Genomic DNA, 25,067 nt, shown 5'->3' on the forward strand with positions numbered 1-25,067 from the left:
CCACCTATTGGTCTGGACATGGAACAACAGTAGATTACAAGCAAAAAGGGGAGGAAAAAAAAAAAAGACCGGCCAGCCGCCGGCACCGGCCGTTCTGGTATTCTCCAGAACGTCCAGATGGCCAGTCCGCCCCTGGGCAAATCAGACCCCGCCTTCCTCAATATAGGGCTCCTAATCATCACTGACATTTAAATATATAATTTTAATAATCATCAATATGGTTTTCTCTCATGATCCCCGCCTGGCCTAGTGTTTCCACCTGTCTTCAAGTGTATGGTGCAGGTGTGTCCCTGTCTCTGTCTCCCTGAGTCTCCACTGTCCAGGCTTCTGGTGTCTCAGCTTCTGCAGCACCTAGCTTCAACTGCTGGTCCCCTCGATTCATTAATTAAACTATGATTCAAGCAAGATGGGATTTCAGCCAGCTAAATGTGATATTCATGCTCTGTGGTCAGGCTGCACAGCAACACACACATCTTGATGTCCACCTCCCTTCAATTGTCCACATGAACCTCTCTGACCTTGGTGATGTATTTGGCGTACTGCGGCCTGTAGTAGTTGATGAGGATGCCGACACCGCACGGTATGTGTGTAAAAATGTTGGTACTTCTTATTTGACACAGCTAAAACTGCCTGGGCCCCCACAGAAACAGCTATGGACACCAAATGTGTGCAGGACATTGAAAACATATCATGAAATAGAAGTACTTGCTCACATTAACATTAACTTGCCATTTATAATGTTAAAAAAAACTTGCCTCTGCTTTAGGGCCCAAATATACAAACATAACCACACCGGTAGTGATGTGTGAACCAGTGATAGTTAATGTTAATGTGAGCAAGTACTTCTTATGTGAATTAAGAAATAATTAATCTCAGAATCTGGAATTTGATCTGTCTGGCATTTCTTTTCACCCATGTAAGCAGCTCTTGCTCACATTAACATTAACTATCACGGGTTCACACATCACTACTGGTGTGGTTATGTTTGGTCCCTAAAGCAGAGGCAAGTTTTTTGAACATTTAAAACGACATGTTATAGTTCCTCAAAGTCATTCAAAACGGCTAAAACTAATGTGTGGTACTTCGTATTTGACACAGCTAAAACTGCCTGGGCCCCCACAGAAACAGCTATGGACACCAAATGTGTGCAGGACATTGAAAACACATCATGAAATATGGAAAAGTCATGGAATATGGAGAAAAATGATATACGGGACGTCCCACTTTACAAAGATGACTGACTTTTACATCTTTTCAAACATTTAAAGGGGTTGTTACAGAAAAACACCGCATGAACCTAAAATAACATTCAAAGATCTTAAAGAGGTAGTAGTGCTATTTTGATGTAATATTTACAAAGCCAGATGGAGGCTCATTTCTTCAAGTTCAAAATTTTGAGATTAATCATTTCTTTTCACCCATTTAAGCAGCTCTTGCTCACATTAACATTAACAATCACAGGTTCACACATCACTACTGGTGTGGTTATGTTTGGTCCCTAAAGCAGAGGCAAGTTTTTTGAACATTTAAAACGACATGTTATAGTTCCTCAAAGTCATTCAAAACGGCTAAAACTAATGTGTGTAAAAATGTTGGTACTTCTTATTTGACACAGCTAAAACTGCCTGGGCCCCCACAGAAACAACTATGGGCACCAAATGTGTGCAGGACATTGAAAACATATCATGAAATAGAAGTACTTGCTCACATGCAACACCTCTAACGTCCCCTCTGGCTCTATAATCACAGATTTAGAGCATGGCATGGATTAATGACCAGCAGCAAGTGCAGGCTCAGTGCAGATATTTCATTCTGTCCTTTAAGGAAAAGGAGAGAGACTGGCAACTGGCTGACACAGCACGCATCTAATATCCATTACAACCCACAATTACATGTCACTCATCTAGGAAGTGAAGCAATGTTAAGTTTCAGTTGTATTTACTTGCTATTTTGAGTTGCACTTTTGTAAAAGTGCCGATTTTACCAAAATCCATTTAAAACACAGACATTCTTTTTTTTTTTTTTTTTTTTCCTTGAAGGCTTTTCATCTGAAATCAAACCTACCTCCACAGCTCTGGCCTTTGGGAATATCAGCAAATGTTATTCAACTTTCACAATTCTCACAGATAAAACTGTGTTTATCTTAATAATAATCCAGTTCCCTTTCCATGTAGAAACTATTTTGCATCTACAAAATGTTCCACATTTCTGCAGTCTTAGTTATCCTCAGTCACTTCAAATCAGTCTGGTTAAACTGTAAATGACTACGAGAACACTGATGGCCCTTGCTTGATTTCTACCCGACTTTTCCTCTGCTTTGATGCCAAGTTAACCCTCCTTCTCCCCAACCCCAGCTGACAACCACATCCTCCCCACATGCTCATGCTGTGAGGATTGTGCCGACAGGTTACCTTCACAGATTTTTCCATAGCTACGTTGTACTTTTTTGTGACAAGTAACACCATGTCATAAAAGCACTGTAGATTTCCACAGCCTGGAAATAGCATGGGGGAGGGGGTGGTGCAGCTCAGGAGGTAGAGCGGTCGTCTGGTAATTGGAAGGTTCCTGGTTTGATCCCCGACTCCTCCAGAGTTTGTTGAAATGTCCTTGAGCAAGATACTGAACCCCTAACCACTCCTGATGGCCAGCTGAGCACCTTGCCTGGCTGCCTCTGCCATCAGTGTGTGAATGGATTAATGTGAAGTGCTTGTAAAGTGATTAGAGTGGTCAGTCAACTATAAAAACACTATCCTCAAGTGTTTCTTGGATACTCTCAAAGTGAGAATTGCATGTCAATTCTCAGGAGCCACTTCACACAAAGCACAGGAAAAACCAAAGTGGGTCCCAAACAAATAGACATTCATCCATGTTCTGCATTTGTGTAAATTTGACAGAATTGATCTCCAGATCAGACAAAGTGCATTCCATGCACTTTTATTCATCAATCATCAGTAGAATTAGCAAATGTCTACATCTTATCTACAGTGGCCCTGAGGGTCAAAACAGAACATTTGCGAAAACACCACAACATTTCAGATTAGGGAAAAAGTGCGACAGCCCTTCTTGTTTGTGGTTAAAAACTCAGAGCTGATTGAACTGATTTTGATCAGCCGTTCTGGAAACGCTCTGAATTTCCTATGTTTGTTGAGTTCAGAGTTAGACTAAGAGTTTGTTAAACCCTCTTTCTGGAATATCACTCAGGTATATAACTAAACAAGAGTCCACATGCCAGACAGGGTGAATGCTGCTTCAGTGATGACTTCAAAATGAACTGCTTTGACTAATAAAATTCAATAATTTGGGATATAATGCACATGACAATATTTTCTCTCTTGTTAGTGCACTGGCTGATCTTTCAAGCCATGTGCATCTATTTAAGGATATTAAAACCTGAGGAGCAGGGTTGATGTGGTTCAATGTGGCTCACCATTTTGAACCTCCAGTATCAAAATGATGAGAAATGTCTGCTCACCTCTTTCACTAACATGGTTCAGGCTCTGTAATGAGGCAGATGAACTGAACACTGATGGCACCATCTCGTGCACTGAGATAAAAACTTTTACCTGTACTGCCTTAATGAATGTGAGTGTGGAGGACATAAAATACCCCTCAGAGAATCTAGAGATTAAGAATAAGGGTTCTTGTCCAATTGTTAGTCTTGACATTGTTTGCCATGAACATCTTACAAGCCATGATTATTAAACTCATATAATTTTGCTTATTTGCCCATGCATGGATGAGGCTGTTGTTGAGCACTCTTTTGACTGCTACCAGATTTAAAATAAAAAGTGAAATTAAATTAAAGAGTGAGTTGATGATGCTTTATTTGACCTCAAATTTGTTTGGAAAATGCAGACTCTAAGTATCTTTAAGGTGGCCACTGTTCTTGGATTCTTGATTTCTCGGTGAGTAGTCTGTTGTGGGGCATCTACCAGAGTCATTACTTCTCCAAACACCAAAAAGGACCAATTTAAAGTACTAATGTTACTGTGGTCTAAATGAGTAAGAACATCTAGACACAAGTTTGGAAAATAACATTTTTTACTCTTAATGTATAATTTTGTTTTCAGTGATAGATCTGATAGACATTTATATGGTATATAAAAAAATCTGGGTATAACAAAAGCATTTTAACAATAACACATTTTGTGTACAGTTGTCTTTTTTTTCCAAGTTAAATGTCGACAAATTTTTACAAAAGCTGTCAACCAGCGTTTCATAAAAAAGCAGTAAAACGACTAGGCGATACTGCCTGTTGCACAATATTGAGCACTGGCCTATTCAGAGCTCATATCATTGACTTCTGAGATCCGAAACAACAGTACAGGCAGGCTGCTTGGATATATCTTCCATGTGTGTGTTCAGTTGTACACAAGCCTGTGAGTGAACCAAGGATGGTTTTGTGAGGTCCGTTCATCATACAGCTCGGTCAGATGGCTCTTTTACCACCTCTGGGACAGCAGTGGCTGCAGGCTGGTACGTCTCTGCAGGCAGACAGCAGATAGAGGAGGTTGGAAGGGCAAGAGAATTACAGTAGTTATGAAATGCAGATAAAGCAAAAGCAGAGTTTGTATACAGGCTACAGTGACAGTAGTAGCCTACTCCCTTTGCTTACCTTTCTTTTTGGGCTTCAAAAGCTGGTAACACCTGAACACCAGGATGAGGACTGCAGCCTCCGTCAGCTGGAAGGTTACGTAGACCAACGGGAACAGAAAGAGGGGGCCGATTATTTCCGGTGGAAAGGCCACCTTCAGGATGGTGGTGCAAAGTTGGATGTTCTGGCAGCCTGTTTCCATGGCAACGGTCCTCTGTTCCCTGAGAAGGAGGGGGGGAACTCATTCATAACTCATGGAAGCATAAAGAAACGTTCATGATTATTTAACATGCCATGACAGAACATATATAAGTAATGCTTGCTGCTGGGCTGTCTTTCAGATTACCTGTCATTCCTTCTTATTGCTTGTTTCTTATGACTTACGGTCGACTGAGTTTGCAGACCCAGGAGACGACGTATCCAAAGATGTAGCCAATTAATGGCATGAGAAAAGCGATGGTCATGAGCGTTGGAGACAGTATTGCCAGGACTGAGTGCCCCATTCCCACATGATACATGACACCAACCGCCACCACGGCAACCATCAGTATCGTCAGGCCAACCTGGGAACACCAGACCAGAGGTAGTGTAAAAAAGAGGCATATCCCATCTACAACAGTAGCTGAAGCAACTTTTCCAGACTTTTCCACAGAATCAGTTATATGAAAGATCTGTTTTTTTGTGAGCTGAAGAAAATGACATCTCTATCTTTTTAGATAAATGAAATCTGGAACCATTTAAGAAAAAATGTTTTTTTTCATAATGATATTATTCACCTGCTGAAACTCATATTGAAAATGCCATAATTTTACAACCATTCATGGCGTGTTGGCTGATAATTATGTCTTTATTATAAACACTGGGCTGTGTAACAATGACATAGACAGTCCTGGTACTTGTAAATATTGATTGGGTTGCAATATCAAGCCCACTAGGCAGATTAGGCCCCCGCCTTCCTTAATATTGATCATCAATGTTGGCATCATGAAGCATATAATAATAAAGCAAAATTAAGCTTCCATTTTTTGAAGTTGAAACCCCTAGCTTCAACTGCTGGTCCCCTCGATTCATTAATTACACTATGATTCAAGCAAGATGGGATTTCAGCCAGCTAAATGTGATATTCATGCTCTGTGGTCAGGCTGCACAGCAGCACACACATCTTGATGTCCACCTCCCTTCAATGGTCCACATGAACGTCTCTGACCTTGGTGATGTATTTGGCGTACTGCGGCCTGTAGTAGTTGATGAGGATGCCGACACCGCACGGTATGAGGATCATGACCAGGGCCAGGATGATGTCAATGTAGGGCACGGCGTCCTGCAAATTGGAGAAACCCTGGCAGTACAGGTAGAGCAGCAGAGGCATCATGCCCAGTGCCAGCACTGTGGAGCAGGTGGTCATCACAATGCTGAGGGGAAAGACAGTCACTGGATGAGAGTTTCACAGGTTTACCAGCTGGTGGCAATTTACATGTATTAATTTCCAAGTTCTTTGAAATTATTACAGTCTCAACAAAATCATACTGTAAAGGATGCATTCGCTGAGTTATGACAGTGGAGTAGCTTCAGTATTTGTCTCTAGATTTCATCAAGAAGCCTTGCTGCTTACAGCTGTGGGATGGACTTCATCACGTTTCTCTGTCTCTGACCTAAGAAAAAAATCTAACATTATGTATTAGGGTGGATCTAAACTATGAATGAACTGTGTATGAAACTCTAGGTGTTGTTCTTACATTGTTGTTGTATACTATTTTCTGATAGGCATGAGCCAGCCAGCCCTTTGTAACAAGGTTTATAGCCCCCGCTACAAAACAGAGTTGAGCAACAGCACTGATGATACAGTGACCCACCCTGGCTTTCTAATAATGGTTTCACTCAACCTTGGCTTAGTCTGGAGAACACATATATATACACTCAGTGACCACTTTATTAGGTCCACCTGTACAGTCTAATTAAGTCCAATACAACTGCTCTGCCAATACGAGTTTACTTTTCTGATGCCTGTAATGCTCAGGTTTTCTTTTTGTCACAGTAACAGAGGTGCTCATTCAGTTCTATGTTTGGCATTGAGCTCATAGTTAGCGCTGCTGTTGTACTGGACTGCAATTTATTGAGAGCTGTTTCTACTATTCTGTCCCCCTCATGTATATAAATAGGGAGGACAAAAAATTAGAAACACCTCTCAGTGTAATGTAGCCCAGTCCAGAACTCTGCAAACTACAACCTCAATAATAATAAACACATGATAAAGTGACATATTCTCCACAATGTCAGCACAAACTGAACACTATAAACTTTCATAAAGGGTAGAATTTATGGCAGAGCTGTTGCACTGAGCTGCGTTCGATTGTACAGGTGGACCTAATAAAGTGGCCTGTGTGTGTGTCTATCTATATAGGTGGACTTCCTATATAGATATAGATATAGATATAGATATAGATATAGATGGATATATAGATATATGTACGTCCTTGAATTTGTGCTCGCTCTTACACCGATAGCCTGCAGCCCGTGCTTAGTGGGGATAGGCCAGATAAGATTTAAATGCATCTAATAGAGCTGGAAATGTCTGAGCAATGTGTAGATGCCAGATCAGTGAGGGAGGAACCCAATGAGGTGAATGGCCTGGGAGAGAAAAATAAAATAAAAACAATTTTTCAAGGCTATGATAAATTATTATCAGTGAATTCTATACTTAATGATTTTATGATCAACCAAGTGCACTCTAGGAGGTCATTCAACTCCAATACAACGATGAGTAAGCAAATAAATGCTTGGTGTTTTGATAATCTTTAATCATTTTTAATCCAGAGTGTGTGTACCTCAGGTTCATGTCCCCCTGCAGGCCCAGAGCCAGCAGGTTGGAGAGGCTTCCTCCAGGGCAGCAGCCACACAGCAGCACTGACACGGCCTCCATTCGACCCAGCTGGAACGCCTGGAGAATGCACTCATAAGAAACCATCTCACACTGACACTTCTTTTTTAAATTAACATTGATGTCTTAGTTTTTAAAATACAAAAAAATATATATGTTAGTGCATGAAGTTTTCAGTTTAAATTTTTATTTATGTTTGTTTGTTTGTTACAGTGGGCAAATTGGTCTTGACCTGAGGTGAAGACATCGGGTCAGTGTACTACTAACATGGTAGTCACATTTATTTTGCAGCTATTAGAATAGAATGACTATAACATTATGTTTGCAGTCAGCTGCAGAGAGAGACAGGCTCCATAGTACTTACTGCTAGTATTTACCTTAGCTAAGCAGAAGGCTGTTAAAGGCATGACACCGTACTGGGCCACCAGGGCGATTGCCACCCCCTTTGGTTTCACTAAGTGAGCCTGGAAAGATGAAACATGACTTATAACATGATATCTTTACCAAGGTATGAAGACTTTCACCCCAAAATGACTAACTTGTGAGAAAAGGCAGCAACTAAAAAAAGTACTTTTTATTATTATTATTATTATTATTATTATTATTATTTTTATTATTATTATTATTATTATTATTATTATTATTATCAATTTAAACCACCAGAAAATGATTATAATAAATAATGTTACCCAAGTTTATGTGTCAGGTACTTTGTTTCTTCTTGACTACCTAAATAACCCTTTAAATAAAACATAAACCTGCTCCCATCCCCATTATACATCAAAATTCTTGAGGGAATCCTGTTTTTCCTTCCCAAATGTCACATTAACTATCACTGGCTCTCACACTACTACAGGTGTGGTTATGTTAGGTGTTTTTGAACATTATAAATGGCATCTTATATTTGCTCAGTGTCACCTAAAACAGCTAAAACTAATGTGTGTAAAAATGTTGGTATTTCTTATTTGTTCTATACAGCTAAAACAGCCTGGGCTCCCACAGAAACAACTATGGGCATCAAATGTGTGCAGGACTTTGAAAACATTAAGCTCATTTTATATTTACCCAGTTGTTCCCATTGCATTAGGAGAAGTCATGAAATATGGAGAAAAATAACAATGTCAGGTATTTCTTTAGAGATGTTAAACACTGAATGGGGTCAAGTTGACCCCAAAGATAATAGGAGGGTTAAAAAAAATATTTTTCATAGAAGCATAAACATGGACAGGTTCCATGAAACAAGGAGATCACCTTGATCTTGGACACCTCCATGGTGCATCCCATCGATACCATGGTGATAAAGAGGACGACGATCATAATTATGTTGATAGCCTTGTCCATCTCTGATGACACAAGAGACCCGAGGGAGCTGCTGTTAGCCGCTGTGTTGTTGAAGAAGAGGCTGCCATTGCCCCACAGATGTGGACCAGAGAAGACGTCTTTTGTGTTTTCCATGGGACCTTCCAGGGAGGACCAGCTCTTGAGTTACGGACACACACCTCTGTGTCCAGTAAGCCAAACACAAAAATAAACACACACAGCAGGAAAGACAGAGAGATGCAAATCAGTCATCTGTAGTTTGGAATTATAAGGCTCTGTTTGGGTGGAGTGCAGGTCACATTTAAAGGGGTTGTTACAGAAAAACAACACATGAGGCTAAAATAACATTCAAACAGCTTGAATGTGGGCACAAGTCCATTTTTATTTAATATTTAAAAAGCCAGATAGAATATCAATCCAAGCTCTTTTCGTCAAGTTCAAAATTTTGAGATTAATCATTTCCTAACCCATGTAAGAAGTACTTGCTGACATGCAACACCTCTAATGTCCCCCCTGGCTCTATAATCACAGATTTAGAGCATGGCATGGATTAAAGACCAGCTCATCTAGGAAGTGAAGCAATGTTAAGTTTCAGTTGTATTTACTTGCTATTTTGAGTTGTACTTCTGTAAAAGTGCCGATTTTACCAAAATCCATTTAAAACACAGTCATTCTTTTTTTTTTTTTTTTTTTTTCCTTGAAGGCTTTTCATCTGAAATCAAACCTACCTCCACAGCTCTGGCCTTTGGGAATATCAGCAAATGTTATTCAACTTTCACAGTTCTCACAGATAAAACTGTGTGTATCTTAATAATAATCCAGTTCCCTTTCCATGTAGAAACTATTTTGCATCTACAAAATGTTCCACATTTCTGCAGTCTTAGTTATCCTCAGTCACTTCAAATCAGTCTGGTTAAACTGTAAATGACTACGAGAACACTGATGGCCCTTGCTTGATTTCTACCCGACTTTTCCTCTGCTTTGATGCCAAGTTAACCCTCCTTCTCCCCAACCCCAGCTGACAACCACATCCTCCCCACATGCTCACGCTGTGAGGATTGTGCCGACAGGTTACTTTCACAGATTTTTCCATACCTACTTTGCACTTTTTGGTGACAAGTGACACCATGTCATTAAAGCACTGCAGATCTCCTCAGGTGTTTCTTAGATACTCTCAAAGTGAGAATTGCATGCCTATTCTCAGGAGCCACTTCGCACAAAACAGAGGAAAAACCAAAATGGGTCCCAAATAAATGGACATTCATTCCTGTTCTTCATTACTGCAAATATGACAGAAATAATCTCCAGTTCAGAGAGCGCTCCTTACATTTATTGCCTTGTGGTTTAGATCTTCCTCTCTTCTTCTCTCTGAGACAAAGTGCACTCCATGTGCAGTATGTTGTCACTCTCTATATATTGCTTCCCACTGGACTCTGGGTAATCATTACTGTAATATCAGTGGAATAAGTATATGTCTCTTATCTATGGTGGCCCTGAGGGTCAAAGCATAACATTTCACATGACACAATAACATTTCACAAACAATAATATTTCACAAAACACAACAATATTCGAGAAAACAGTTCATTCAAAATGAACTGCTCTGACTAATAAAATTCAATAATTTGTGATATAATACACATGACAATATTTTCTCTCTTGTTAGTGCACTGGCTGATCTTTCAAGCCATGTGCATCTATTTAAGGATATTAAAACCTGAGGAGCAGGGTTGATGTGGTCCAATGTGGTTCATCATCTTGAACCTCCAATATCAAAATGATGAGAAATGTCTGCTCACCTCTCGCACTAACATGGTTCAGGCTCTGTAATGAGGCAGATGAACTGAACACTGATGGCGCCATCTAGTGCACTGAGATGAAAAACTTTTACCTGTACTGCCTTAATGAATGTGAGTGTGGAGGACATAAAATACCCCTCAGAGAATCTAGAGATTAAGAATAAGGGTTCTTGTCCAAATGTTAGTCTTGACATTGTTTGGATAAGAATAACCTTTAGCATTATTTCACCTCAAGTCTTGATGTCTGAACTGGCATTTTAGATGCAACTTTAAAATCAAAGAAACGACGGAGAATCAGAATGATTTAATCTGGGTTTAACTCAAGATAAAGCTTCAAAATCAAAGAGACCTGAACACGTTTCTAGATCACATAGATCTGAATCTGTTAGTTTACAGGTGCTGAGAGTTCCTTCAGTCAACTGAAATTAGTATAATAACGGGAAGAATATAGTAAAATGATTTTTTGTCCTTTAACAAGGTGGAGGGATCCTGCACTCTCAGGTTAACCAGGAGACGGCTTCAGCACTGTCCTTACTCTGTGCTTTATTCATCCAAACCTGGGAAACAATGAAAAGGGAGCCTCAGTCCAGGGTTTGCCTGGTGGAACCTCAAAAGATGGATGCCAGCAAATTATTTGTCACTGAATACAGGTGAAACTGAGTTATTTGTTACATCTGCCAAACACAGTCACATATCACTCTACGTCATGCACAATGTCACAACCACACGGTTATAAACCTCGGGGTTATGGGAGAGACATCCCTGACATTCAAACCCCATGTCAAAGTCACTGCTAAGACAGTAATTTACAGAGCATCATTAAAGTCAGTCCCATGTTATCACAGATGCCAAAGCCTTGATAATAAATGCATTTGTAACATTCAGACTTGACCATTAAAATGTCTTCTCCCAGAGCAAGCATTCCCACAAACATCAGGAGACATTTTCACCTCTCTTCACTGGTTTCCATCTCAGACTTTAAGGGGCTTTCAGCCCTGAAACGATTAGCAGCAGAACCATGCTCATGTGAACTTATCAGCAACTGTATATGTTTGATACCTCCTCTCCCTGAATGGAGGCTTTCTGGCTATGCCAAGAATCAATACAACAACAGGCAAAATACAATTTTCCTACCATGCTCCACTATTTTGGAAGCATCTTCCAGCATTTATTAGAGAATCAACTGCAAAATCAAGCTGAAAAACACATTTTTCCCCACTGGTAGAGCCCTCCTCAATCAAACTGGCTAGCTGGTCCACAAACACCAGCAACATCAGTGTCAAACTATTTGTAAATTTGTCTGATTGTGGCTGTCCTGCTACCTTGTAAATGCTGTTGACATTAGCATTTTCATCCACTTATTTTTTAATGTAAGTTAATCTTTATGAAACTTATATTAAATGTCTGGTTATGATTAAAATCACTCCTCCACTCACTCAAACCTCTTCTCCTTTTTTTCAATGAATGTTTTTTTTTTTGTTTTGTTTTGTTTGTTTGTTTGTTTGGTGCAAATGCATTCCAAATAAGTAACTTCACTACAACATAGCCTGGGTGTTAAAAAAAAAAAAAAAAACACTATCCTTGAGGTAAGCTAAGATCCGGTTTTGCACAAGGAAGTGTTCCATATGTGTTTTCAAACAACACGCCTAAAGCACTTCATTGGCATGGCAAAACAACTTTACCCTTAATCCGATGTTATAGATAATAGAGCCCCCCCCCCCCCCCCCCCCCCCCCTTACATCCCCATTTCAGCCATGAAACAAGAACAAAAAAAATCCCTAATGGTGACCGAAAACTGGGGCCCGTCCAATGAAGTCTGCAAAATGCTGGAATGGGACAAAAGGAGGGCATTTTAAGGGTTTAACAGGCCAGTCCTTTAAGGACACAGGGGGAGGGGACGGGGCTCTGCCTGGACTGATCAGCCTCTCAATAATTGCAGGTCAGTGCAAGACAAGCCAGGATTTTACAGCCTTTCTCTCCTCCAGACCCGGCCTGTGTCAGCCAGAGCTAATCAATGTCTGCGCCTGATGAGCTCCCTGCAGCCTGAATGTCATGAACTGATAGGGTGATAAAACGCACCATAACTCAGCACGTCCAGGGGGAAATAGTGTTGAAGGCGTGGCAAAAATGCACATAAGGAAAAATCTTGGTTTCTGTCATAGTTACCTCTTTATGATATATTTAAAATTACTATTAGCTATCTTAAATGCAGTTATAGTACACAGATATGACACAAGACTTTCTTGTAAATAGATGGCAAAACTAAATGTAATAAATAGGGATGATTCATATCAAACCAAAGATACTGATTCCTTCTCTGAGAGAGGCATATGATGGCTTAGGCCATCTGTTTTCATCTTGCCATCTCAATTCCATTATGCCTGTCACATAAAGATCAAGGAAGATGGAGTGGCTTCACAGCAGTTGATGTATTATTGAAGCCCAGCCGTATTGTGTTGTCATCCTTTAAATAGGCTATACTGTTACGGACCTAATATCTGGGTGACCCTGTTTGTTGCTGCTGCTGCAGGACATATAGCTGTGTAGTATAGAAGATGAAGAGGAGGGGGCGATGAGGAACAGAGGGAGGTAAGAGAGGGGGGTCGAGTCAGACAGGAGAGAGATAAGTGAGGAGGAAGGTGAAGGAGAGAGAGTGTGATGAAGGCCTTGGCTGGTGGAGGAGGGCAGGGCGCTGCCAGCAGCTGCTCTGGCCTCTTGACCTGCAGGAGGAATGGGCGAGGCTGCTCTCAGTTTGTTTTTACACATTTCCTGATCCACTGTTGCAGCGCAAATAATCCACAGTGTAAGCTCCTTATCTACAGCACAATTTTGTGGAAAAAAAGAAGCTCAGATTATTTGCAATTTGTCCTGGGGTAGATCAACCCCCCACCCTGTGTAGCTCTATTTTTTCAACATGGCAAAATAGTGGTAATGTGTCACAGGTCCTGGGTTTCTACCGTTTTTCACTGCAATGGCAGGAGAAAAATTTCAAGTGGTGATGTAAATTTTTAATTGACTGTGTCCATCAAAAATGTCAAAAATGTATTGGATTCCATTTCCCACTTCCAGACTTCATTTGATTCCAGAAAGAAAAAAGGGAAGAATGAAAGAAAAAAGTCATATTAATGAGTGAACAATCTGCATTTCAAGGGAGAGAAGGGAGTACAATCTGAACTGGATTTGAACTGGGCGTGTGTGTGGGTGTGTGTGTGTGTGTGTGTGTGTGTGTGTGTGTGTGTGTGTGTGTGTGTGTGTGTGTGTGTGTGTGTGTGTGTGTGTGTGCTCAGTGTTATGTATTCTTAAAATCCACGTGTCTGGGTTTCAACCACGGCCCTGTTTCTGGTCCCACTGACACAAAACTACACCGTGAACTACAACTACCATCATGCATATGGAAGAAAATGACGTTTCCATGTAGCAAGCGACATCATTGACCCTTGGATATTGTAGTTTTCAAACAAACACGTTTTCCAGATTAATAATATCCATGGCATTTAGCATAACTTTACAGTACCTGTCACCTTAAAGTCACATTTGAATGTTTCTACAAAGAAAACATGTCGTCAACAATGAAATTTTGAGTTAAAAGTTCTACCAAAACGGCACTCATAAAACTACAAGTACCATAAGTCCTGGTTGCCTTGCGCACGCGTGTTGTGGGGCGGCAGCGCTCCGTGTGGATGAAGTCACGTGGAGCCAGTCGCGAGTCCACCTCGGGTCTGTCCAAACAGAGCGAGCTGTTAGCGGGCTGTCTGGTGGAGAGCTGCTCGGTGCTAATCTGATTCATGTTGGTTTTCAGTCGCCCGTTCCTTTAAACCAGACTACTTAATCGAAGAATGAGTGATAACGATGATATCGAAGTCGATAGTGACGTGAGTATCGCCACTTTTACCCTTTTAGTTGTATTATTTTGCTAGCAGGCGATTTAGCTTCACTAGCAGCCTAGCTAGCATTAGCTCGTAGTAAGCAGGCTAGCGTTGCTTTTCTGTCTAAGTATTTTTTTTTTTTTTTTTTTTTTTGAGGTTGTCGGGATCTAGTTTAGTCGTAAGCAGTGCTAGCCTGTTTTGTTCAGTCGCTTTGATAATCGCAAATTTACTTTACATTTAGTAACTTTAGCCAAATAGAAAGATTTGGTGAACATTTGTGGCTACAATTGTACTTTTTGTTCTGTTTCTTTGCAGGAAGAATCACCGAGATATCACTCTGTGGTGCGTAGTGATGGGGGAGATTTGTCCCTAACGTCGAAAATTTGTTAACTTGTAAAGTTATATCATATATCACATGTATCACACTCTGTTTATTTAGCTTATTTAATCGATGGGTGAGATTGAGCTGTTGTGGTTGATTATTACACTCCAAGGGGAAAATGTGAAACTGCAGCTGCATTGTGGAATTTACTATAGAAATTGATTAATTTAACATGTCAAGTCGGGGCATTTCCTGTAGCAGTGAATTAGTTGAGTTTATCCATGCATATTTGATCATGTAGCGATTGTCGTTAACGTCAGTGTAGTGCAGTGCAGGGTATCCCCCATCCTATGTGTACGCGGCCATAGGGAGTTGTTGACACGACATCTATATTTAGACCAAAGCCTTATCCTGCCAGAGGAGCTGTATTGTTTTGTTTTTTTTTTTTATTCCCCCCCTCCAAGAAAAAAAAATACAAGCAAGCTCTCGGTGCGTGGTGGGCGCTGGGTTGCCGCTCCGGCAGCTCGCACAGCGATTCAAGGGGATTCCTGCAAATTAGACATGTAGGTCATCTCGGTAACGACACCATTTACATTTGTATGCCATCTATGATGCCTTTGGAATGAAACCGGCGACTCCAGTGTGTGAGGCAGTAGCCGCGCCTGCAGCACGGACAAGCTGTCGTGTCAGGAAGGGTGCTGCGGGATGTTTTCCTGCGTTGCAGCCAGTGATTAGAGCCATCTTCTCTCGACAGGCCACTGAGGACTGGCAGGCTAAATGAATGACGTAGCTGCATCGCATACCGGCGAGAAAAACACCCTGCACAACATACTTACTGCACAGCTAAGCGTGCTGTCTCCATCCCCCCTCCATAACCAAAACAAATACCCACTGTAATCCCATAAAACCTGTAATTAATGCCAGCATCGGTTGGTAGCAGGATGATTAATGGCGTTCACATTATACAGAATAATCAAACATTTTCTGCTTTGCTATTGCCCTCCAACAGACCTTAGGCCATGCCTTGTTCCCATCTGGGCTACTGTCTGTTTGGTGCTGCTGAGAGCTCCACTGCAGGGAGAGAAGACAAATCTAAAACCTGATTTCATCTGAGTCACTTCTTATTTAGTTCATCTGGTAAAATTATGAGCATTTCATTTAATTAATCGCTTGATGTTTGCACAGAGTCTCTGAGCATTATATACCCTGCAGCTGCTTCCGGCTTGGCCCACCTAGTCCCTAAGGAGTGGGTATGTAGCATAAAGCTCTGCGCATGCACAAATGAAAAGAGATTTCCTCGCACTAGTGTATACAACATGGGTGAATGTTTAGCCTATCTGATATGACAAATAAGGAATTAACAGTTCATTGTGAGTGAAGCAGGCCTAGATGCTGAGCGCTGAAGACCTAGCCCACGCATAGTAATGTTAGTCCTGACCTAACGTTAGAGCTGGAATTAGCCTCAAGAAAGAAAGGGAGGTGTAAGATATTTTTTAAAGATTTTATTTTTGAAGACAGCAGGCCCATTTATTTACCAGAGCTCCCTGGTTTTTGCTGCTCAAACTATTTTAATGTTGGCCACTTCAGACCACATGCAGTGCAAGATCTTTTTCCAGTTTCTCTGCCGGGCCTTGTGCTCTCAGGCAGAGAACGCAGGGAGACCACTGGTAGCCAGGAAGTAGCAGCTACCAGCTCCTGTACTCGGCACCTGGAGTAGTTATGTAATGTGTCTCGGTCAGGTATGAATAGAACGGAGGGAGCAGCTCAGCTGGCATGTCCTCTGAGGCAGTCGGGAAAAGGTATCAGTTTTATGATGGACTGATAATGGTTGCACTTAGGAAATTGGACACCTGCTTTTTTAGGTGCCTGATGTGTCGAATGACTCGGATACCATATACCTCTTACAACTAAGGTAACAGCTATGGAGGCAGCAGAACATATTGCTAATACTGATAGTAGTGAACCTCGACACGTGAATGGCAATCACTACTACAGCCTTTATATGGTCCTCATCCATAAATAGCAGTCTCCTAGTATTCATACATGCAATACAGGGTTCCTGTACAAGCCTGGAATGTATGGAAAACTAATTTGATAATTTCCAGGCTTTGGTAAAGGTGGAAATAGCACATGATTGGAAGTGTATGGAGAATATTGTAATATCCAGTAGAAGACTTCTCATTTTATGTTGTTTAAGGCCTTTGTCGTCTCATAATATATGAGATGTTGCTGAGAATAAAAGTCTTCATATACAGTTAAATGCTGGAATTGTTATAGGCAAGATGTTGTTGCACATCATACTGAACATCAAAATCTTCAGATCAAGAAATTAAGGTCCAGAAAATGTGTGGAGTTGTGTAACCCTAAAGATTATAGTAAGACAGATGAAAAAGTCTGCCAGTGGTTTTTGACTTTAAAATAATATTGCAGGCACAATGAACTGCGATACTTCAATACAATAAAATTTAAAATTGAACCTGTAATGTCACCAAGCAACACTTTGTGTTCTTGCTGGATTTACCGGGGCTGATTATGGATTTAGAATGCACTCAGAAGAGCTTAATTTCACAGCAGCGTTTAATGTGGCACAAGAAAACAGATTCATGTCAAAAAACCAAGAACACTGAATTTCTGCAAACATCCACTGTCCACAGAGAAAACTCCAGAGTTCTGCATGAATACAGAAATGGCTCATGCTTTACTGTCCAAAATTTATGGCTTCTATAATATAACTGTTTTCTGATACTTATATATACAGCATACAAAAAAACATTGGCTATATTTTGCTTTTTTAAGAGGTGAGAAAGCAGATATTTGTTTTTACCCATTCTTTTCTAAGATTGTGAAATTTGTTTTGAATGGGCCTCTTGAGATCTCACCAAACTTACCCAACAGGTGAAGCACAATGTAGACTTTAAAATAAGTCAGTGAGAAACATTTTATGTTTCCCACAGCAGCAGTATTTTTTATATTGAATATTAGAGTATGTTTTCATTTTTGGCATTTCTGGTTGAACAGGAAGCCAGCTACTTGTCCTTGCAGGGCCTCTTCTCCATTAATTGAACGAGGCTTATGAAAATGCCAGACTGATAATTGCACATGCTATTGATACCAGTTAGTCTGGTTGACCTCGATCAGTGCTGGGAGTGGAGTCACGCCTGTCTGTGGCTGTGTGTATCTCATGATGAGATTTGTCTCCTCAGTGGCGATGCCTGCCGTGGATGGTTTGTGGCTGTTGTGCAATAGGATGCAGCAGCATCTGTCTCCACGCTAGGAAAACCTAACCTAGTGCCTAATTTTTAGAAAGTTGGCACAGTGGTCAGAATGCAGTGGTCTTGAAATACAGGACTCTTCTGAAATCCTGGATTTTGTGGACCTGTTGTATATCGCCTACCTTGTATGGGGTGAGAATTGAATTTTCCCTAGACTCTCAATCCATCGTGTTTCTTAGAAGCCAGTCATCTTCAGTCAGGTGTTGTCCGTGTGAATGTTTGTTTTTCTTGTATTTCTAACAAAGGAGGTGGGAGCTGAGTCACGGAGACATAGTGACCACAGATCTTCATACTTGTTTCTCCCACACAAAATGGGACATACATGAAGCTTGTTCTAACCTGCATGTTTCTGTGGTGGGTAGTTTGGTTTTAACTATGGTACAGCAACAAAATGAGTCAGAGGATGTAGATCATATGACTTCTACGTTGTCTCTCATCTGCCTCAGGCTGTGACTTGGCTACATAATGTTGTTTCCCTGCTAATGCTTAGATTATGCCTTGCTCTGTTAGTCGTGAATGCTGCATCAGTTGACTTGGTTCGAGTCTGACTGGGTGCTGAATCTGTGTCCCAGCTTAAAAACAGACTGGATGGTGTGGCAGTCAGGCCAGAGGAAGATCTGATAAGAGGGTGGACTGGTTTTCACCTAAAAACAGGTTGAACTACAGCAGCAAACTGCTTGGCTGCTCTCTTGCCTGGCTCTGGTCATGTGATCATGGCAGCCATCTTATGCCTTTACAGCCCAATTGGAATGGAAATGTGTGTTTGAAATTTACAGGCAGTCAGATGCAGTGGCTTGAACGGTCAAAGCCTGTGTGTATTAATTCAAGACGTATGAAGCTGAGAATGAGTTATTGTGGTAGCACGTATACAACTTGGCAAAAGAGATGTTAAAAGTGGAATTTTATTCAGTGCAGTGGTCTTAAATCAACCATGAACTTGGCCTAGTGCAAGAACATTTATTGTTGAAGGCTGTATAGAGTGGGAACTACATTGTGCAATAGAGAAGCCTAATGTTCCACGACATACTATTGTCAAACAAAATTACTCCACTGATAAACACTAAACTTGACTGATGCTACCGAGATGGAAAAAAAAGCAAACCCTAATCGTTATTGCCCAAAACTACATTCCGCGAGCAAAGACCCTCCATTATGCAGTCAGTCATGCAGTGCGCTGTTTAATTCAGTCAAAATGTAATGCTCAATCAGGATCTGCCAGCCCTCCCTGTCCCACCTCTCACCCCAGCTGAATGGCTTGAGTGTCCTGACTTTGACCTGGACACGAATCACACCAGCCGCTCCTGCATGCCACTGCAGTGAAGGAGGGAAAGAAATGCAGTGCAGGTCGGCTACGGTCACAGTGGGGGTGGGGCAGGGCGGAGGCAGAGGGCAGGGTCAGCAGCCAAGTGGCCACACAAATGCAGCACAGCTCACCATGCCTCTGCCAGTTCAGAGTGGGTAGGTAGGAAGTGGAGGTTTGCCAGTTTAACTCTTCTCAACAATAAAACTAAAGGAAATTACCCCAAACTGATGCTTTTTCCGCCCTCTTTCCGAAGTGGCCAATTGGGAAAAAATATTTCATTACCTTTTCAATAGTTACTATCCTCTTACTTTTTCATTTTTTTGTACGATTACCAGCACCCAACTCTTCTTTTTGAAGCCGGCATCTGCTCTCTGTTGATTTTTGACTACGCTTCTGTCACTGCAACTTCTGTCACAGAGGCAATTATGTTTTATTAAATCTGCCACAAGCTTGAGCCAAAATTAACTAGTATTTGCGAGTAGATCAGGAATTTTCCCATATGGTTTGAGTGGCTGATAGGGAGAACTCAGGGTGGTGGTGACATCCACTAAACCAGGGGGAATTTTAACAGGTGCTTAAAAACCTATAATTGGTTTCCGCTGCCAACAGCATAATCAAAATTAGATTTAAATTTGTGAGTAAAAAATCTCTCGCAACTGATTTTTCCAAATTAGAGAATCACATTTCTTTGGTTAAGTTTTAGTCACCATCAAGATTGGTGCCTTATGTATAATAAGCTGCAACAATGAGGAGTTTTGCTTCACATGAGTTAATGGCAGTCTAGGGTTGCTGCTGGTTTACCATCTAAGGTTAGACAAAATATTTTGTGTTAAAAGTCACTGTTGTGCATCTTCAATTCAATGGATATGAGGCAATTTGATATTTTTATTATATAAATGATCAATACTATAGTGTTCATCTTTTTCAACCTTAATTGATTCTAATGTGATATTTTAATGAGAATCCATACATCAATCCAAGTATGCATGAATCAATGATTATAGTGTCAAATGGTCCATATGCTCCTTTAGAGGCTTTCCCACCATGTCAAAAATCAAATTCTGTACGAAAAGGCTGGGAGACTTGGCCCACCTAGCCCCTAAGGCTCGAACTAGGAATTTTTTTTGTACCAAAATGGTCAAATTTCAGGCTGTTGAATTTCAAGATGAAATAATGGTCATAGGTATTAATCATTGAGAACATGTCAGGCAGACCCTAGGCCCTCTGTGTGTTAGTTTTATAATGGTAATGTGGGTCTTGGCAGCGGAGCGGTGCTCTAGGTGAGTGGGGATGGCAGGACACCCACTGTCCTCCCTCTGCCCACGCTGCTCTGCTGCCAGGCTGAAGGCCTTGTGACTCTCTCATTGCAGGCAGACAAACGGGCACACCACAATGCGCTGGAGCGCAAGCGTAGGGACCACATCAAAGACAGCTTTCACAGCCTCCGGGACTCCGTACCCGCCTTGCAAGGGGAAAAGGTTGGTAAAGCCTGGCCTGGGCAACTGCAGCCTGCTCTAGGCGGTCACATAGTCTCGCAAAAAAATGCTGAGAGTCGCTCGGTTGTCTGAAGATATGTTTGTACAGTTTTACCGTTTGTTTGATAAAAGGTTAAAGATCTAACATCTCTAGCTTATTGGTTAGTGTCTATTGCATGGGAGTGACTGAAGACTTGACATACAAAAATGAATGTATTGAATTACAATTTAATTATCATGCTATTTTTCTTCACTATGTATGCAGAGATGCAGATGTCCTCACTTGACTAATGTGTGTGCGTCAGCAGAGGGAAATGGTTCAAGAAACTAGGAAGAGGGCAGATGATGGAAGAGTGCAGACTGGCAGTAGCAAAGACAGAGATGCAGTCTAAATAGTTGGACCAGCCTCAGGAAGTTATTATGAGGAAATTTTGTTGCTCTTTTCCTGTTTTGACATCCCTGACATTGAGAATATTTGGACTGTGTTCAGTAGCTAGGCACAGGGTTTTGTTTTCTCCGAAATACAAGCATCTCGTCCTTCTGGTTCAAGACATGAGTGAAGGGTGGGGACTTGTAAGATGATGATAGGCATATTTGCAGACAACTGGTTTATATACAGATGCAGTATTGAGCTACTGTGTGCCCCCCACCCCCCATAGTGCTAGTCTATCTTTAGCTTATAACCTACACAGTTTGCTTTCTAATGAAGGGAGGCAGAGCACAGGTGATGAATACGAATGACACTAATACTGCTGTTTGATATTACAGTGAAAAGCCAGGACATATTGCCTGTGGAAACTAGCGTGGTATAGATTGCAAGGCTACCTTAATTAGGGAGATTGCAATTGTATTAACTTATGTGTCAAAGCTAGGTTTGGGAGTACAGCTTGATAGGGTCGCTCAGAGAATTAGTAATTAGGCGTGTTGTGTTCTGTTGTGGGGCTGATTTTTTAATTTTTTTTTTCTTTTAAAAGTCAAGGAAGCCATCAAATAGGGTTTATCCACTAAGGGGCTGGCGCTGTATTTTTTTTTTTTTTTTTTTTTGTCACAGAGGCAAACAGAACTGGCCTGACAGTTATGTGCTGGGGTTGTGACCTAGCTTGAGGATGCCAGACTGAAGTGTTAGAAGATTCTGAGAGGTTAAGCGAAGGGAAGTTGTTTGTAAACACACCCAGCTTTGTCCTAGAGTCCCTGTAGTTGCTGGTCTCCAGTTGTGTGCCTCAGGCAGGCTGCAGCATGGCGGCCTGCGGGCCTGTCTTTGTAGTGCTGTGACAAGAGTAGGGGCTGTGTGTTAGAAATGTGATAAGGACACTGCAACCTTGCGTCATTGCTTTAGGTTTTCATTTGTCGCTGACAGCAATCTATCAAACAGGCGTCCCGAGCTCAAATCCTAGACAAAGCCACAGAGTACATCCAGTACATGAGGCGGAAAAACCACACGCACCAGCAGGACATCGACGACCTGAAGAGGCAGAACGCGCTGCTGGAGCAGCAAGGTAAAGTTGGGTTTGGACTGTAATCTAAACCAGCTCAGGTCCTGCATGGTTACCCCTCAAAAGACCTTGTATGTTCCTCTGTTCCTCATGCAGGAGTCACACTACACTAATTTCAGGCCAATTATAGGCATGATTATGCCAGCACAAACATTTTCAAAATCAGACGAAGGGTGCAGCAGTTTAGACAACCGTGTGCTGTGTCAGGGTTTGACACTAAAATTTCTTGCCTCTTGAACCAGTTTCAGTTTCAGACAACTTGAATTATCATCCAAAGGCAATTCAGTTTACACAGTCTACCCAGGACACAGCACAACCCCACAAACATTGCGACAGTGCAATTTAGTGTATCATAAGTAGAACAGATACACAGTGAATTAATAAGTAATAGTAAAGTTGACCTCATGACCATTATTGGCCACCACAATCAAAGACTAGGGTAGGAACTGTTGATTGGCCCCATGTGTCTGTTGGTGTGTCTTGGATGAACATTGGGGGAATAATGCATTGTGTTACTGGGATCTAGCATTTTGATTGGCCCAACATCAGACCAATAGGACCCTGAGCTTCACACTAAGTATTTCAGACACTGATAAATCTAATATGATGCATGTTTACATTGATATCTAGTATCCACAAAATAAAACTGATTGACCTGCCACAGCGCCACCAACAGGACAAGCCCCCAAACTTCAAGCAGCGATGTCTCAGATACTGCACTTCACACATCTCCCCCAAGGGCCAGGTTTTCTATCACCAGTTGTCAGGGACATTATGGTCATTGATTTTTCTTTTTAAGCATGTTTACATTTAGTGACTTAACTGGCTGGAGGCAGGCAACAGAGTTGAGTGCAGATGAGGCAAGAAGTGAGGAGAAAAAATGTCCCACATTTGTTTGGGTTGCATGTTTTATGCCAGTTGAGTGTGTGATGTCTACATATATATATATATATTTTTTTTCATTCTGATGAGTTGTGTAGTGTGTCCCCAGCCTTACTCGTTCATCAGTGATTTTATAATATTGAGTCTTTCCTCTTTGCTGCTTCATCTTAACGTGTTCTTGTGTCTTGGCTGTTTTCCCCCGTTCCCGGTCTCTCCCCACTACCCCCCACTGTCCCTGTGTCTCTGTCGTGTGTGTGTCTGTGTGTGCGTACAGTCCGTGCTCTGGAGAAGGTGAAGGGCTCCACCCAGCTCCAGACCAGCTACTCGTCGTCCGACAGCAGCCTGTACACCAACCCCAAAGGCAGCACTGTGTCAGCCTTCGACGGAGGCTCCGACTCCAGCTCCGAGTCTGAGAGTGAGGAGCCACCCAACAGGAAGAAGCTGCGTGTGGAGGCCAGCTAGAGAGGACCGCTGACCCGGCCGACGGGGTGGCCGGACACAGGCGGGTGAGGGGAACCGCAGCCTTCAGAGCTCTCCGACTCCCACTGACCCCTTCCCTTACGCCACCCCTCTCTCCCTGCCCCAAACGTTTTCCTCGTTCTCTCTCCTCCCATCTCTGGGTGGGCTCGCACTGGAGACTCTCGATCCCTCAACACCCCACCTTGCACCTCCTCTCCCACCAAGATGGACTCTTTCTCCATGCAGTCGCGGAGGAAGGGAAACGGGGGAGTCAGCAGGGTGGAAGATGAGTGCTAAAATTCATATAGAGAGCTTTGTTTCTTTTTCTCTTGCCCCACCTCCCATTCTCTCTGTTCTTTTCTTTGATTCTCCAGCATTGGTATTTCCCCCCAGCAACATCAACAATCCACAACCCAAAATGAGGCAGCTTGGCTACTTAAGGACTTGATGCTTTTTGTACCCTCGATATAGTCCCTTCTCCCCGGGTTCTTTTTGGGGGGCGGGTGGGAGGGCGCACCAGGTGTACTCCTCCAAGCACTGCTATATATATTTTTTTGTTTTGTTTATTTTGTTGATTATTCTTGATAAAAACCTGTTTAGAATTTACACACACGCCTAGAAGAATTGTCATGGAGAAGTTTACCTTTTTAAAAAAAATGAATAAAACATTTGTAGCCTACTTTTCCACTGAAGAATGTGAAGATGCTTTGAAGCAAATGTTAGTGATACCCACCTCAGGCCCACTGGATTGCAGATGTTTTCCATTTTGACACGTTTGTTAACAGAAGAGAGAAAAAAAAAAAACGTACAACTCCTTTGTCGAAATTGATGTTTTGGAAAAGAGGAGAAAATTCCTAAACTTGTATCGTATTTTGTCCTTTAGCTTGAAGTAGTGAATGACTTTAGATGGCTGAATACGTTAGACATCTCAGTTTTATATATTAAAGCATTGATTGGATGTTTTCAAGTTCTCTAAAAAGTATGTTATGCATTTTGTAGTATTCTCACAAGTCATGGGAAAATACCAATTTGTCACTTGTAGTTTTCCTTAAGGGTATGAAATAGGTATTGAATGTCAAAAGGTAGCTCCCGTTTTTACTTTTTTTTTTTCAGTACAAGGAAACAAGAAGTCCCTGTTGATGTGTTGTGCTTTACACAGTAAAAATCAATGTTGCTGAGTCCCCCAAGGAAAAAAAGGAAACATTTTGCGTGTCTAGGAAATGTGTGTGTATGTATATCGTTTCCATTTTATTTACATTTAGGAGGATATTATTAGTGTAATAGGTCTTTGTCCGATTCCATTCCATGGAAATTACAGGTATGTTGTACATACTGCCAACAATTGTCTTGCAAGTTGAGGCCTACCTTTACTATGAGACTATAAAATAAACTATTTTATCCTTT

The 25,067-nt window shown here is 41.5% G+C and overlaps 2 protein-coding genes across 5 annotated transcripts; one reads left to right on the plus strand and one right to left on the minus strand.

Moving 5' to 3' along the window:
* Positions 1–4,166: 4,166 nt before the first annotated feature.
* On the minus strand, positions 4,167–8,927 carry slc10a1 (solute carrier family 10 member 1). Its single transcript, XM_030047860.1, has 7 exons — positions 8,724–8,927; positions 7,850–7,936; positions 7,420–7,532; positions 5,802–6,006; positions 4,979–5,157; positions 4,616–4,815; positions 4,167–4,484 (listed from the first exon to the last, which is right to left on the minus strand). The coding sequence occupies exons 1-7, from the start codon at positions 8,925–8,927 to the stop codon at positions 4,417–4,419; spliced, it is 1,056 nt and encodes a 351-aa protein (XP_029903720.1). The 3' UTR covers positions 4,167–4,416.
* Positions 8,928–14,273: 5,346 nt separating this feature from the next.
* Positions 14,274–24,514, plus strand: max (myc associated factor X). Of its 4 annotated transcripts, none has more exons than XM_030046647.1 (5): positions 14,276–14,463; positions 14,773–14,799; positions 20,725–20,832; positions 22,187–22,325; positions 23,479–24,514. In XM_030046647.1, the coding sequence occupies exons 1-5, from the start codon at positions 14,428–14,430 to the stop codon at positions 23,664–23,666; spliced, it is 498 nt and encodes a 165-aa protein (XP_029902507.1). In that variant the 5' UTR covers positions 14,276–14,427; the 3' UTR covers positions 23,667–24,514. The 4 variants fall into 4 exon arrangements, with proteins under 4 accessions (XP_029902510.1, XP_029902511.1, XP_029902507.1 ...); XM_030046649.1 differs by having other exon boundaries at positions 14,277–14,463; positions 22,202–22,325; XM_030046650.1 differs by lacking the exon at positions 14,773–14,799 and having other exon boundaries at positions 14,274–14,463.
* The last annotated feature ends 553 nt before the right edge of the window (positions 24,515–25,067 follow it).

The sequence above is a fragment of the Myripristis murdjan genome, chromosome 24 (genome assembly GCF_902150065.1).
Source record: "Myripristis murdjan chromosome 24, fMyrMur1.1, whole genome shotgun sequence".
NCBI classification, from domain to species: Eukaryota; Metazoa; Chordata; class Actinopteri; order Holocentriformes; family Holocentridae; genus Myripristis; species Myripristis murdjan.

What these genes read in the sequence shown, in the direction of transcription:
- max (XM_030046647.1), top strand. Translation starts at nt 14,428, where the DNA reads ATGAGTGATAACGATGATATCGAAGTCGATAGTGAC. An exon ending in CACCGAGATATCACTCTGTG is followed by an intron (nt 14,800 to 20,724) that starts GTGCGTAGTGAT and finishes CTCTCATTGCAG; the next exon opens with GCAGACAAACGGGCACACCA. An exon ending in CGCGCTGCTGGAGCAGCAAG is followed by an intron (nt 22,326 to 23,478) that starts GTAAAGTTGGGT and finishes GTGTGCGTACAG; the next exon opens with TCCGTGCTCTGGAGAAGGTG.
- slc10a1 (XM_030047860.1), bottom strand. Translation starts at nt 8,927, where the DNA reads ATGGAAAACACAAAAGACGTCTTCTCTGGTCCACATCTGTGGGGCAAT. An exon ending in CAGCCTTCTGCTTAGCTAAG is followed by an intron (nt 7,533 to 7,849) that starts GTAAATACTAGC and finishes TGCATTCTCCAG; the next exon opens with GCGTTCCAGCTGGGTCGAAT. An exon ending in ACGCCAAATACATCACCAAG is followed by an intron (nt 5,158 to 5,801) that starts GTCAGAGACGTT and finishes TGGTGTTCCCAG; the next exon opens with GTTGGCCTGACGATACTGAT.